Raw genomic sequence first — 12,082 nt, 5'->3', positions numbered from 1 at the left:
CTGCCACTTGACGCATCCGCGGATCCCTGACGCCACTCCTCCCCGCCGTGCGTCCTGGAGTGTGTCCCTTCGCAACGCCAGCACCACCTGTGAATGGAGAGGCCAGCGCCTGCCCCGCGCCGCCGACCCACCTGGACCGGACCACATGCGCGCGGCGCCCGCCAGCCCGCCTCCCGCCGCCATGGGGCGCTGCAGGCATCAGGCCGGCGCCGCGGGCCTCTCGCGCCTCCCTCTGGGCCCGCTTCCCGTCGCACTGTTTTCCTTCCGGTTGTTCCGGAAGTCGGGTGCTCGAGGGCGGCGAGATCGGTTTCCGATTCCGGGGTGGCCGGGTGGCGGCGGCGGCGCTCCGGTCGCGATGGGCCAGAGGTAAGTGAGCCGCGGCCTGGACGCTTCCTCATTGCCGGGCGAGCGCCTGGTTCTCCCGGATACCGCTCCCGGCCTCTGGGCCGTCCCTCCTGGTTCTGCCGCCTCCAGCCCGGCGTCCGCGTCGCCTGCTGTCGCCCGACTGAGCCGCTCCCGGGCGGCTGGGAGGCGGGGTCCCTGCAGCTCCTGCAGCATCGCCCCGCCGGGCGGGCGCGGGACCACTGTCCCCGGGTCCCAGGCCCAAGCCCCGTGCGGTAAGGGAGCGAACGAGCGAATGAGTGAATGAATGACCGCACGCTGGCTTCTCTGCAGGTGACGCCGCAGCCGCCGGGAGCCGCGAGGGACGGGGCAGGATGAACCGGGCCAAGCCCACCACGGTGCGCCGGCCCAGCGCCGCGGCCAAACCTTCAGGTGCGTCTCCCTCCCCGCTCTGCAGCCCGGGGGTCTTTGGGGGTCTTTGGGGATCTCAGCTGCCGCGGATCCTGCGTTGGGCTTGGTTGTTCCGCAGCCGCGGCTGTTTCCAGGAATTCGGTCTGGAAACACTGCTCTCGGTCCTCAGCGGCTCTGAGAGTCCCTGGGAGGCTTGGGACAGTGGCGACTTCCTTCGGGACCCCGGTGATCTCGTTTCAGGCTGAGCTGCAAGGCGGCCGACAGTAGTGGAAGGGTCTCCCCAGCCAGGAGGCAGGAGGCAGCACAGTGTAGCGTAGCACGGGGTCTGCGGCTAAACTGTTGGCTCAGATCCTCCGGACTTTGCCACTCGCCTGCTGTGTGACGCTGGGCACATCGCTTAACCTCTCTGTGTCCCTTTCTCCCTTGTAAAGTTAGAGTAATAGCACCTATTGCGGAAACTCGGGGCGGGGGGTACTAAGCACACTGATTTGGATAGACCAGAGATGGCCTGGTTTGCGGTTAGCGCTACGTGACTGTCCACCATCACCTGTGCGTATCCTGCTGGACCCAGCTCTGCTGTAGGCTGCCGAGTGAGCTCTGGCTTCTTCCTTGCCTCCTCTGACCCTTGTTTAATCCCCTCTGACATACCGGGAGGTTGGAGTCAGTCTTTTTCCACCTTGGGTGTTGCGAATGTGCCTGGTTTTCTCTCTCCTTTCTCTGCAGGGCACCCTCCCCCGGGAGACTTCATTGCTCTGGGCTCAAAGGGTCAGGCCAATGAATCGAAAACGGCGTCCACCCTGCTGAAGCCAGCCCCTTCCGGCCTGCCTTCTGAGCGCAAGCGGGATGCGGCGGCTGCGTTGTCCAGTGCCTCGGCCCTCACCGGTCTCACCAAACGCCCCAAACTCTCCTCCACACCCCCTCTGAGTGCCCTGGGGCGCCTGGCTGAGGCTGCAGTGGCAGAAAAACGAGCCATTTCTCCGTCGATTAAAGAGCCATCTGTGGTGCCAATTGAAGGTAATGAGTGTGGACGTCCCCCGAGAACACCCCTCAGCTCATGCCGTCCATCAGGTGTTCAGGGAAGGCCCCCTCCAGGCCTAGTGCTGCCCGTATGGCCGAGGTCTTCTGGGAGAGCGGATGTTTGTGGCTTGTTCTTGGAAGTGCTTCTCACGTAGATGCCCTTATCCCGTGTGTGCATCTGCGTCCTGCACTGCCAGTGGCTGCCCTTTGAGAACCGGGTCACTCTCTTATTGAGTTGTTTGTCTCATGTGTCTGTTGGACGCCCCCTTTGTGACGGGCACTGTCTGAGCCCTGGGGGTAAACCGGGCGTGACGACACCCCAGGTGTCTGTTCTCAAGGTTGCCCATCCTGGTGCGTTCCTCTCTCAACCTGAGCGGAGGCGATCAAGGCTGTGGGTCCTGGTGCCTTCCTCTCTCAACCTGAGCGGAGGCGATGTGTACTTGGTTCCTCCTTCCCTCCTGGTTACCAACAGAGAAGAGTTGATCCCCTCCCTGTTTTCAGTTGAAAAGCAGTAGAACAGTAAAGACATCAACGGGGAATGTAAGCTTCACTGCCGTCCCGTTCTCGCAGAAATGCCTTTAACTGTGTCCCTAGAATCGCCCCTGCCCCTCTGCGCCATTTTCCCAACGACCGTTTCTCAAGGCTCCGTGACTCCCTGGGAGTCGCTCTGGCAGCTATCGCACCAGCCCCAGCAAGCCTCGTGGTCTGCAGTGTTTTGTTTCTGTGGGAGCATCTGTTTTGGGTAATTTCTTTGTAGGAGTCAAAAAGAACAAGTGTCCTGATGACTTTGGTAGTGAGGTGTCTGTTGAAGCCGCGCCACCTCTGGTTACTGAGTTTTGTGCCAGACAGGACCCAGGGGACTTGTGGGCTGTGGCCTTGCCCTCAGGGAGGGACCAGGCTGCTGTAGTGCAAGCCTGTGAGTGAGTCCCCGACGGCCCTGGAAGGGAGGAGGCCTGGCAGGGAGTTGCAGTATGGGCTTGGGCCTGGAAGCACAGGCGATGAAACCGGGGCAGGCAGGAAAGGGAGATGCCAAGCAGAGAATGGACTGTGCCCAGGGAATGGAGGCCTGGCCTGGCCTGGGCAGCACACGCTCGTGAGAGCTGAGGCTGGGCGCTGTGGGCAGTGTTTGTGCTGGACTCAGTTGGCATCAGGGAGCCCTGGGGGCAAACGGCCCAGGATGGCACAGCTGGGGGACTGCTTTAGGAAGTCGAGCCTCAGACCTCCCACGAGGCGTGTCCCTGGGCAGCTGGTGCTGGTGGGGATTGAAGACGGAGACCACAGGCCTCATCCTGGCCCGGGTTCTCGGCCGCCGGCTGCTCGGTGCTTTATTTATTTTTAGCACCACGTCCTGTAGAAAGGAGATTTTGAAGATGAAAGGAGATGTGGTTATGAAAAGTATATTCTGAGTGGTAGATCGCTTTACACTATTATTCTCAGCACAACAGAGAGATGGCTGCATCCAGCCATTTGTGGTAAATGTCCCAGGCTGTCCCTCCATGCCAGCAGTCCACTTGTCCCCCAGCTTGTCTCGGCATCAGGAAATTTCTACCAAGTCTCTGTCCCGGGTGCAGTTAAGGTGGATCACAATGCCTCTGTCCAAATGTGTGTGGATATGTGTTTATTTATTATTTATTTATTTTTTATTTTTTTTTTATTTTTTATTTTTGAGACGGAGTCTTGTTGTGTTCCCCAGGCTGGAATGCAGTGGCACGATCTCGGCTCACTTCAGCCTCCGCCTCCCGGGTTCAGATGATTCTCCTGCCTTAGCCTCCCAAGCAGCTGGGATTACAGGCATGCACCACCACGCCCGGCTAATTTGTGTATTTCTAGTAGAGACAGGGTTTTACTGTATTGGCCAGGCTGGTCTCGATTTCCTGACCTCAGGTGATCCACCTGCCTCAGCCTCCCAAAGTGGTGGGATTACAGGCGCTAGCCACTGCACCTGGCCGTGTGTGGATATTTAAAAACACAGTCCTCAAAAATTGTTGGGACAGAGAAGAATCAGAATGAAAATGAGAAAACCTCCGTTCCAACAGTGGCAAACACAACGATAGGAAAGGTGTGTGCTGGCCCTGGTGCTCCTCGGAGGATGTGGGAGGGTCAGGCACTCGTCTGGAGGAAGGTTGTGAGCCAAGCACCCATGGAAAGAGGGAGGAAAAGTGGGAAGAAGGGCATGCTGGAGACTGGAGCTGGGGTGGGTGCGGAGAGAGGGCCACCGTGCTGCGGTCCACAGTGAGAAAGAAGCCGCCAGACGGAGCCACGATTCAGTGGAAAGTAAAGCTGCAGGTGGCCTGGCTTGCTGAGAAATGTCTGTAGCCTTCGAGGTAGTCGTGTGGGACACAGCGGAACCAGGACTGGAGTGGCTGGTGGGCTAGTGCTGAGGCCTGTGGGGCAGCCTGTTGTGTTAAGGGGACCATCTGGTGGGGTGCTTGTCCCCTGTGGGAACTTTCCTGAGGGTGGATCGCTGGTCCCTGGCAGGGCCGACCCTGAGAGCTCTGGGTTCCTTGTGGTCTTCCCGGTGTCCCGAGGCTTTGGGGCGACCCTGCCCTGGCCCCGTTCTGACCGTACCGCCTGCCCCGGCCAGTGCTGCCCACGGTGCTGCTGGACGAGATCGAGGCGGCCGAGCTGGAGGGCAACGACGACAGGATCGAGGGCGTGCTGTGCGGGGCCGTGAAGCAGCTGAAGGTCACCCGCGCCAAGCCCGACAGCACCCTCTACCTGAGCCTCATGTACCTGGCCAAGATCAAGCCCAACATCTTCGCCACCGAGGGCGTCATTGAGGTTCGAGCCGGGCCCCTGGCGGGAGGCGAGCAGCGCTGGGGCCCTCGGCTCCCCTCCTCACCTCCCCCTTAAGTGTCCCTCCCGGCCCACCCCAGCTTTGCCTCTGGGGCCAGCGAAGCTCTCACGTGACATGCGCCCTCCCTGGCAGGCTCTGTGTAGCCTCCTGCGGCGGGACGCCTCCATCAACTTCAAGGCCAAGGGGAACAGCCTGGTGTCCGTGCTGGCCTGTAACCTCCTCATGGCCGCCTACGAGGAGGATGAGAACTGGCCCGAGATCTTTGTCAAGGTGAGCGTCCTCTCCCGGGACGGTGAAGATGGCAGAGCACCACGGGGTGGGGCAGGGGCGAGAGAAAAGCAGAAGTGTGTTCTCTCCAGAGGGCTGTGTCTGACAGCCCTGGTGGTGATGGCACGGTCCCTGCTGCACCCAGAAGCTGGAGAGGGCCGCCTGGGCACCCAGTCCCCGGGCAGCAGGCGGGCGTTCCCCAACCTGGCTGCTGCCCGGCTGGGCTCGGGGCTGAGGGTGTGGCTGCCACACAGGTGTACATTGAGGACTCCCTCGGGGAGCGGATCTGGGTGGACAGCCCTCACTGTAAGACGTTTGTGGACAACATCCAGACGGCCTTCAACACCAGAATGCCCCCCAGGAGCGTGCTGCTGCAGGGGGAGGCGGGCCGCGTTGCGGGCGACCTGGGTGCGGGTGAGACACATGGCCAGCCACAGAGGGCGGGTGTCCAGCCCCAGGGCGGGGGAGGGGTGGGAGGACGGGCGGGTGGGAGGCGCTGCATGGAGCCCTCTCCTTGGTTTGCAGGGAGCAGCCCACACCCCTCCCTCACGGAGGAGGAGGACAGCCAGACGGAGTTGCTGATCGCGGAGGAGAAGCTGAGCCCCGAGCAGGAGGGCCAGCTCATGCCCAGGTAGCTGCGTGCCCGCCCGGTCCCAGTTGGGGGCGGTGGGGGCGGGCGCCTCGGGGCCACCTTCCTCCCTCCTTGCTCCCTCCTCTGGCCTAGGTACGAAGAGCTCGCAGAGAGCGTGGAGGAGTATGTCCTGGACATGCTGCGGGACCAGCTGAACCGGCGCCAGCCCATCGACAACGTCTCCAGGAACCTCCTGCGGCTCCTCACCTCCACCTGCGGCTACAAGGAGGTGCGGCTGCTGGCGGTGCAGAAGCTGGAGATGTGGCTGCAGAACCCCAAGGTGCGGGGGCACCCCGGGGGGGTGGGCGGGGCAGGGGCGCCCGGGCAGGGCAGGGGGTGGGGGCAGGCTCTGTGTGGCCCCACGGCGTGGCCTTCCTGCCGGGGTGGCCGTGAGCCCACTGCTCCCTCCTCGGCCCCGCAGCTGACCCGGCCGGCCCAGGACCTGCTGATGTCCGTCTGCATGAACTGCAACACACACGGTTCCGAAGACATGGACGTCATCTCACACCTGATCAAGATCCGCCTCAAGCCCAAGGTCCTCCTCAACCACTTCATGCTGTGCATCAGGTGCGTGGCGAGCCAGGGCAGAGCGGGGGTGTGGGCGGAGCGGGGGTGCGGGCGGAGTGGGGGCACAGGCGGAGTGGGGGCGCAGGCGGAGCAGGGACAGGGCCTGTACCCCTGGCTCCCACACCCAGGGAGCTGCTGAGCGCGCACAAGGACAACCTGGGCACCACCATCAAGCTGGTGATCTTCAATGAGCTCTCCAGCGCCCGGAACCCGAACAACATGCAGGTCCTCTATACCGCACTGCAGCACAGCTCGGAGCTGGCGCCCAAGGTAGGCCCAGGGTCCCTGGCCTTGCCCTCCACGCCGGAATATGGGGCTCTGGGCTGGAGGGGCACGTGGCGTCTGGGGAAGCCGATGGATTGGCAGTGCTTCGTGGGAGAATGCTCCTCGGTCTCGGGAAGGAGCTTTTGAAACTCACGTGGGCATGAGGTTGAGCCGTTTCTAGAGTGGGTGCAGCCACAGCGCCCAGCATCTTTCTCAGAAACTGACACTCTGTCCATTTAGGAGGGAGCCACATTGAGTCTTAAAAGCCACCCAGGTTTCTGAGCTAAGACCCAGGCCTGCTGCCTTCTATTTTTATTTTTCAAGCTCATTCCTGCCTTTGGATAGTAAGATTGTTTTTAAAATTTTTTGTAGAGACCGGGTCTTATTATGTGGCCCAGGCTGGCCTCAAACTCCTGGGCTCAAGCGATTCTCCTGCCTCAACCTCCCAAAGTGCTGGGATGACGGGCATGAGCCCCTGTGCCTGGCCCAGACCCGCCTCCTGTGCATTGGGTCCCTCGGTTAAGCAGGGGTCCCTGTAGCCCTGGCTGTAGGACCCTTGGATTTCCGTGTCTCCTTTGAAGCGGGCTGGGGAGATGCTCCCATCGCCACCAGCGCGTTAGGCCTCCCGGTGGACTCTGTGGCGTGTGAAACACGAGGGAGGCACAGCCGCTCTCAGCTCCGCGTTCAGTCTTCTCGGCCTGGCATTTTGAGACAGGAGTGCATCCTTTCAGATCCTTTCAGATCTTGGGTGGTGGCCTTTGGTTTCCGTTCAGCCCGTGGCGCACGGGTGGGCTGAGATGGCACATGCGCTTCTATGGCTCTGCCGCCTGGTGTCCCACACCCCCAGCGTCCGTTAATTAATCCTTCTCCTCATTTCATGAGGAGCGACTCCCCACCTGCCGGTTCTCAGAGAGGGGAATCAGATGTGGTCCCTGCTCGCCAAGGGCTGGCAGCCAGTAGAGCAAGGAGCCCGCCACTCCGCGCCCCGCACTGTCTGAGACCCACTGCAGCGCCCTCGGGCGCCATACCTGTTGGTGCTGCGGGAAGGGGCCTGTGCCAGGGACAGCACTGTCGGGCAGCCTCCCACGCGGCCTCTCTCTGCCCCAGTTCCTGGCCATGGTGTTCCAGGACCTGCTGACCAACAAGGATGACTACCTGCGGGCCTCGCGGGCCCTGCTGCGGGAGATCATCAAGCAGACCAAGCACGAGATCAACTTCCAGGCCTTCTGCCTGGGGCTCATGCAGGAGCGCAAGGAGCCGCAGTACCTGGAGATGGAGTTCAAGGTGCTAGCCCCCGCCGCTGGGGCGCCTTTCCTTCACTGCGGGTTCCACGCGCCGCCATCCCCCTCGTCCTGGGTCCCATGCACATTCCACCCCTTCGGATGCTCTTGCTGAGCGTGGGTACGGGGATGAGTGAGGCTGTTTGCGGTGACGCGTCCCAGAGGGTAGCATAGGCTCTGTCCTCTGTGAGGACCTATGAGGGGCTGACCAAGCACAGGGGAACTGGCAGCCCCTGGGCTGGATGGGATGGATTGCTGCCGGGAGCAAGGGGAGCACGGGAGCAGGGAGGCAGGGTGGGGCTGCGGGCTGCCTGGCTGGGTTGGAGACTGTGTGAGGGCTGCGGAGGGAGCTGGCGTTGGAAGGCACAGTGAGGGTGGATCACAGAGACGCCAGGTCCCTGCAGCCAACTCGCAGCCAGCCTGCCGGGGTGGCCTGTTTTGCGGACGGGGCTTTGTGGATCTCTGTTGACTGAACCTCCCTCCTGTGGCCAGACTAAGACCTTGTGGGCCACTGGCCCTGGTGCCGCTCCTGTCAGGCCCCTCTCCCAGCTGGTCCTAGGCTCTCTCTCTGAATCCCTGCTTGTGTGTGTGTATGTGTGCGCATGTGCAAGTGTGTGCGTGCTGCGCCCACGTGTTTGTGGAGTGGGGCTCCTGGGTGTCCCTTCTGGATACAGACCCCGTGCCGCGCCCACGTGGGTGTGGAGTGGGGCTCCCGGGTGTCCCTTCTGGATACAGACCCCGTGCCGCGCCCACGTGGGTGTGGAGTGGGGCTCCCGGGTGTCCCTTCTGGATACGGACCCCGTGCCGCGCCCACGTGGGTGTGGTGTGGGGCTCCCGGGTGTCCCTTCTGGATACGGACCCCGTGCCGCGCCCACGTGGGTGTGGAGTGGGACTCCCGGGTTCCCTTCTGGATACAGACGCCATGCTGCACCTGCAGGAGCGCTTCGTGGTGCACATCACCGACGTCTTGGCCGTGTCCATGATGCTGGGCATCACAGCGCAGGTGAAGGAGGCCGGCATCGCCTGGGACAAAGGAGAAAAGAGGAGTAAGGATGTGGGGGTGGCCTGGCCCTGCTTGGTGGGGGTCTTGGGTCCAGGCTGGTGGCTGGCGGCTCTCCGAGGCTGCACTGTCCCCTGAGCGCCCGGCAGGAGCAGTCCCACAGCACGGCCACTCGGGGACACGGAGCTTGGAAGCTGCCGTCCCCGTTCCTGTCCATCCGGGTGTCACCCTAGCTGCAGGCTCAGACCCTGTTCCCATGAGCGTCCTTTGTGTGCTCCAGTTCTGGCCCAGCATGGGGGCATTGCAGGCATGGTGGCCCCAGCCGCGGGCGGGAGTGGGGAGGGGAGATGGTGTTTGGGGCAGTCCGGGTGTTTGATCCTGGGTTCACAGGAAGGCTGGGCCGCAGAAGCCCTCTAAGCCATTGATTGGAGCGAGTCACTCGCAACAGGAGGATTCCAGTCACCCACGCACGCGTCAGGGTCACTCCATGCCTCCCAGGGTGTTATTCCAGCTGGGAATCGTCCAGAAGCTGGGGGTGCCCCGAGTTACCCCCTCCCAAGTGCCAGCATTGAGTTGGACCCCCAGGGGTGCCTTAGCCCCTCATGGCCCACGGCTCGGATGGGCCACCAAGCTGCGTGTCTGTTTCAGACCTGGAAGTGCTCCGCTCATTCCAGAACCAGATTGCCGCCATCCAGCGGGATGCCGTCTGGTGGCTCCACACGGTGGTCCCCTCCATCAGCAAGCTCGCCCCCAAGGACTACGTGCACTGGTGCGGCTGGGGCCCTGCACAGCCCCTGTCCCACACCCCACTGAGCCGGGACAAGCCAGGGCCCCGCACAACCCCTGCCCCACACCCCACTGAGCCAGGACAAGCCGGGCCCCCGCACAGGAGTCTGTCCCGTCTCTGTGGACAGCAGCAGCCGTTAGGCTCCAGGCAGGTCACCCTGTGCATTGGAGCCTCCTGTGGAGCCTCTGCCTTGGTTGGGGTGGGGCTGCCAGGCTGGGGCTGCATTTCTCTGCAGCGATTTTTGTAAAGGGCGCTTGGCCACTGTCCAGCCCGGCAGCCCCGTTCGGCCGCTGTCCAGCCTGGCAGCCCCGTGAGTGGTCCCTGGGTTCTTTGGTGGTGCTATGAGGAGGTGCTGAGCTTGGGCACCAGGCAGCCCGGCCTCTGAGTGCTGGGGCCCATGGAAGCGGGGTCCCTTCCCTGGAACTAACGGGGCTGGTCCCTGAGCACCCACATCATGACTGAGGGCTCTTCTCTGCCTGCCCAGCCTTCACAAGGTGCTGTTCACAGAGCAGCCGGAGACCTACTACAAGTGGGACAACTGGCCACCCGAGAGTGACCGCAAGTGAGTGCGGTGCCGCCTGGGGCTCCTGTGTGCCGGGCTGGGCGGGGCTGCGGGGTGCCGGGCCGGCTGCGGCAGGAAGGGCCGGTGGGAGTTGGGTGGCTGTTCCCATGGTCACAGCACCATCCTGCTCCTCCTCCACAATCCTGGGTTCCACCCTTCTCCCACTCCCATGCTGGCGTCCCAGCGCCACTGTAGGGATTCAGCTGCCGCCTGCGTCCACATGACTCCAAGCCCCAGCTGCAGCCTCCCCTAGACTCCCGCCTACAGTTGCTTCCAGGGCGTCCATGGGCACGCCGCCCTTCACGCAGTCTCAGATGCACCGTCTGCCCCTGCTTCTGTCCAGACAGCCGCACACTGTCCTTCCCCAGCCGGCTGGCCTCACAGCTCTGTCCCCCTTCAAGCCCCGTGGGTGACCCCGTGGGTTCTTGGCCTACACTCCCCTCCAGCCCCGCCTGGGGCTCCTGCCGGTTCACCCTGCCCCCCACCTCGTGCCCTGGGCGCTCTGCTCACCTTCACTGCGGCCTTCCAGTCAGGCTTTGGAGGTGTAGGGGTTATCTCTGCCTCCTGGCCCCCAGCTCCTTGAGGGCAAGAACCATCTAGAGGCCTCTGTGGGGTGGCAGAGCCTCCGTGTGGTGGTTGTAGGAACCAGTGACTGTGTGTGTAGCCCCAAAGGCCTTGGGGTGGGGGTAGCCTCCCCTTCTCCCCCTGCCCAGGCGAGACTTAGAGCCAGGGCTCCTGTCCTGCAAAGGGAAGCTCAGGTTGGAGGGGATAGGCTCGTGGGAGGCAGCAGCAGCCCTCTGCCGCCAGCCCGTGGGCTCTGAGGGAGAGGCTGGCCTGTCCTCGGCCCCTCAGGTCTGGCAGGTGTGGGCAGCCCACACCGAGTCACGCCTCCCCCGCCCCGCAGCTTCTTCCTGCGTCTGTGCTCCGAGGTGCCCATCCTGGAGGACACGCTGATGCGCATCCTGGTCATCGGGCTGTCCCGGGAGCTCCCGCTCGGGCCCGCGGACGCCATGGAGCTTGCCGACCACCTGGTGAAGCGGGCGGCTGCCGTGCAGGCGGATGGTATGGCTTCAGTAGGGGATGGCGCCTGTGCTGGGTCTGCTCCCCTCGTCCCTGCAGAAACCCCGGCTCTGGCACGCACCTCTGGGGCGCTCCACAAAGCTGCGCTTCAGCTGGGTCCTGGGTCCCCGGGAGGCTCGGGGACCTGCCTTCTCCACATCTGCCCGTTGGGAATTCAGAAGCTTGCGTGTATTTGGCAATGGTGCAGTCACTGCCCCGTTTTTTGGAATTCGCACATTTTTTGGAATTGGCACATTCTTGGTGTGATTTGGCCACGGCCGGATTTCCTGTCTGTCACCTCCTTTAGGGGACAGGTAGAATGACTGTAAATCCAGCTCGCGCCTCATCCGTGGCTCTGCCCCGAGGGCTTGCGGGTCCCCACCCTGCCGGCCACGCCCCCGTCCTCACCTCCCTACCCTCTCTTGGCAGCCCTGCCAGCTCTCTAGACCCAGCCCAGGTGTCCCTGAGAGCAAAGTGCCCCGTTTCCCAGTGAGAAGCCAAGCTTCCCCCAGCTCTCCTGCTCAGGCCTGCGCCCCACCCTGCAGCATCCCCCACCCCACCCCGATGGGGCCCGAGCAGGGCCGGTTCCCTTGCTGCCTGTGCCTGATGGTCTCTGAGCAGCCCCAGAACCCATGTGTGGCTCTTGGTCTTAGATGTGGAGGTGCTGAAGGTGGGGAGGACCCAGCTGATCGACGCCGTTCTGAACCTGTGCACCTACCATCACCCTGAAAACATCCAGCTCCCACCGGGGTAAGCCCGCGCCCCGCTCCCCACTCCCGCCCGGGTAAGCCCGCGCCCCGCTCCCCACGGGCCTGCTCATGGCCTGTTCCCAGAGACCAGTGAGGCCACTACGGGCCTTGACTGGCTCGGCCCGAGTCCAACCGTCACCTGGGTTCGAGTGGGCTGTTTCCCTGTTGTCTTCCCCCGTGTCTCCAGTTCAGTCATACCTTTTTCTCCTGTGTTTAACGTGTGTGCGTTATTTTTTACACAACAATGAGTTTATGCTCTATATTTCACGGCTTTATCGAGAGATAATTCATGTACGTGTTATCTGAAGTGTGCAATTCCATGTTTTCAGAATGTTCACAGGTTGTACAA

The 12,082-nt window shown here is 62.8% G+C and overlaps 1 protein-coding gene across 2 annotated transcripts in view; it reads left to right on the top strand.

The window, feature by feature from the left end:
* Positions 1-280: 280 nt before the first annotated feature.
* The window catches only part of INTS1 (integrator complex subunit 1), a 34,070-nt gene continuing 22,268 nt past the window's right edge, over positions 281-12,082 (top strand). Inside the window, exons 1-16 of one of the 2 annotated variants that reach the window (XM_031013003.2) lie at positions 281-366; positions 676-774; positions 1,477-1,767; positions 4,355-4,551; positions 4,700-4,837; positions 5,089-5,248; positions 5,360-5,465; positions 5,559-5,745; positions 5,887-6,032; positions 6,161-6,302; positions 7,404-7,580; positions 8,514-8,622; positions 9,225-9,345; positions 9,848-9,925; positions 10,830-10,987; positions 11,638-11,734. In XM_031013003.2, the coding sequence (XP_030868863.1) occupies positions 717-774; positions 1,477-1,767; positions 4,355-4,551; positions 4,700-4,837; positions 5,089-5,248; positions 5,360-5,465; positions 5,559-5,745; positions 5,887-6,032; positions 6,161-6,302; positions 7,404-7,580; positions 8,514-8,622; positions 9,225-9,345; positions 9,848-9,925; positions 10,830-10,987; positions 11,638-11,734 (2,165 nt within the window). In that variant the 5' untranslated portion in view covers positions 281-366; positions 676-716. Of the gene's footprint in view, positions 367-675; positions 775-1,476; positions 1,768-3,624; positions 3,830-4,354; positions 4,552-4,699; positions 4,838-5,088; positions 5,249-5,359; positions 5,466-5,558; positions 5,746-5,886; positions 6,033-6,160; positions 6,303-7,403; positions 7,581-8,513; positions 8,623-9,224; positions 9,346-9,847; positions 9,926-10,829; positions 10,988-11,637; positions 11,735-12,082 lie in introns of those variants that run through there. The other variant, XM_063708336.1, reaches the window with a different exon arrangement.

This window comes from Gorilla gorilla, chromosome 6 (assembly GCF_029281585.2).
Source record: "Gorilla gorilla gorilla isolate KB3781 chromosome 6, NHGRI_mGorGor1-v2.1_pri, whole genome shotgun sequence".
NCBI classification, from domain to species: Eukaryota; Metazoa; Chordata; class Mammalia; order Primates; family Hominidae; genus Gorilla; species Gorilla gorilla.
This window is presented reverse-complemented; position numbering and strand designations above follow the sequence as displayed.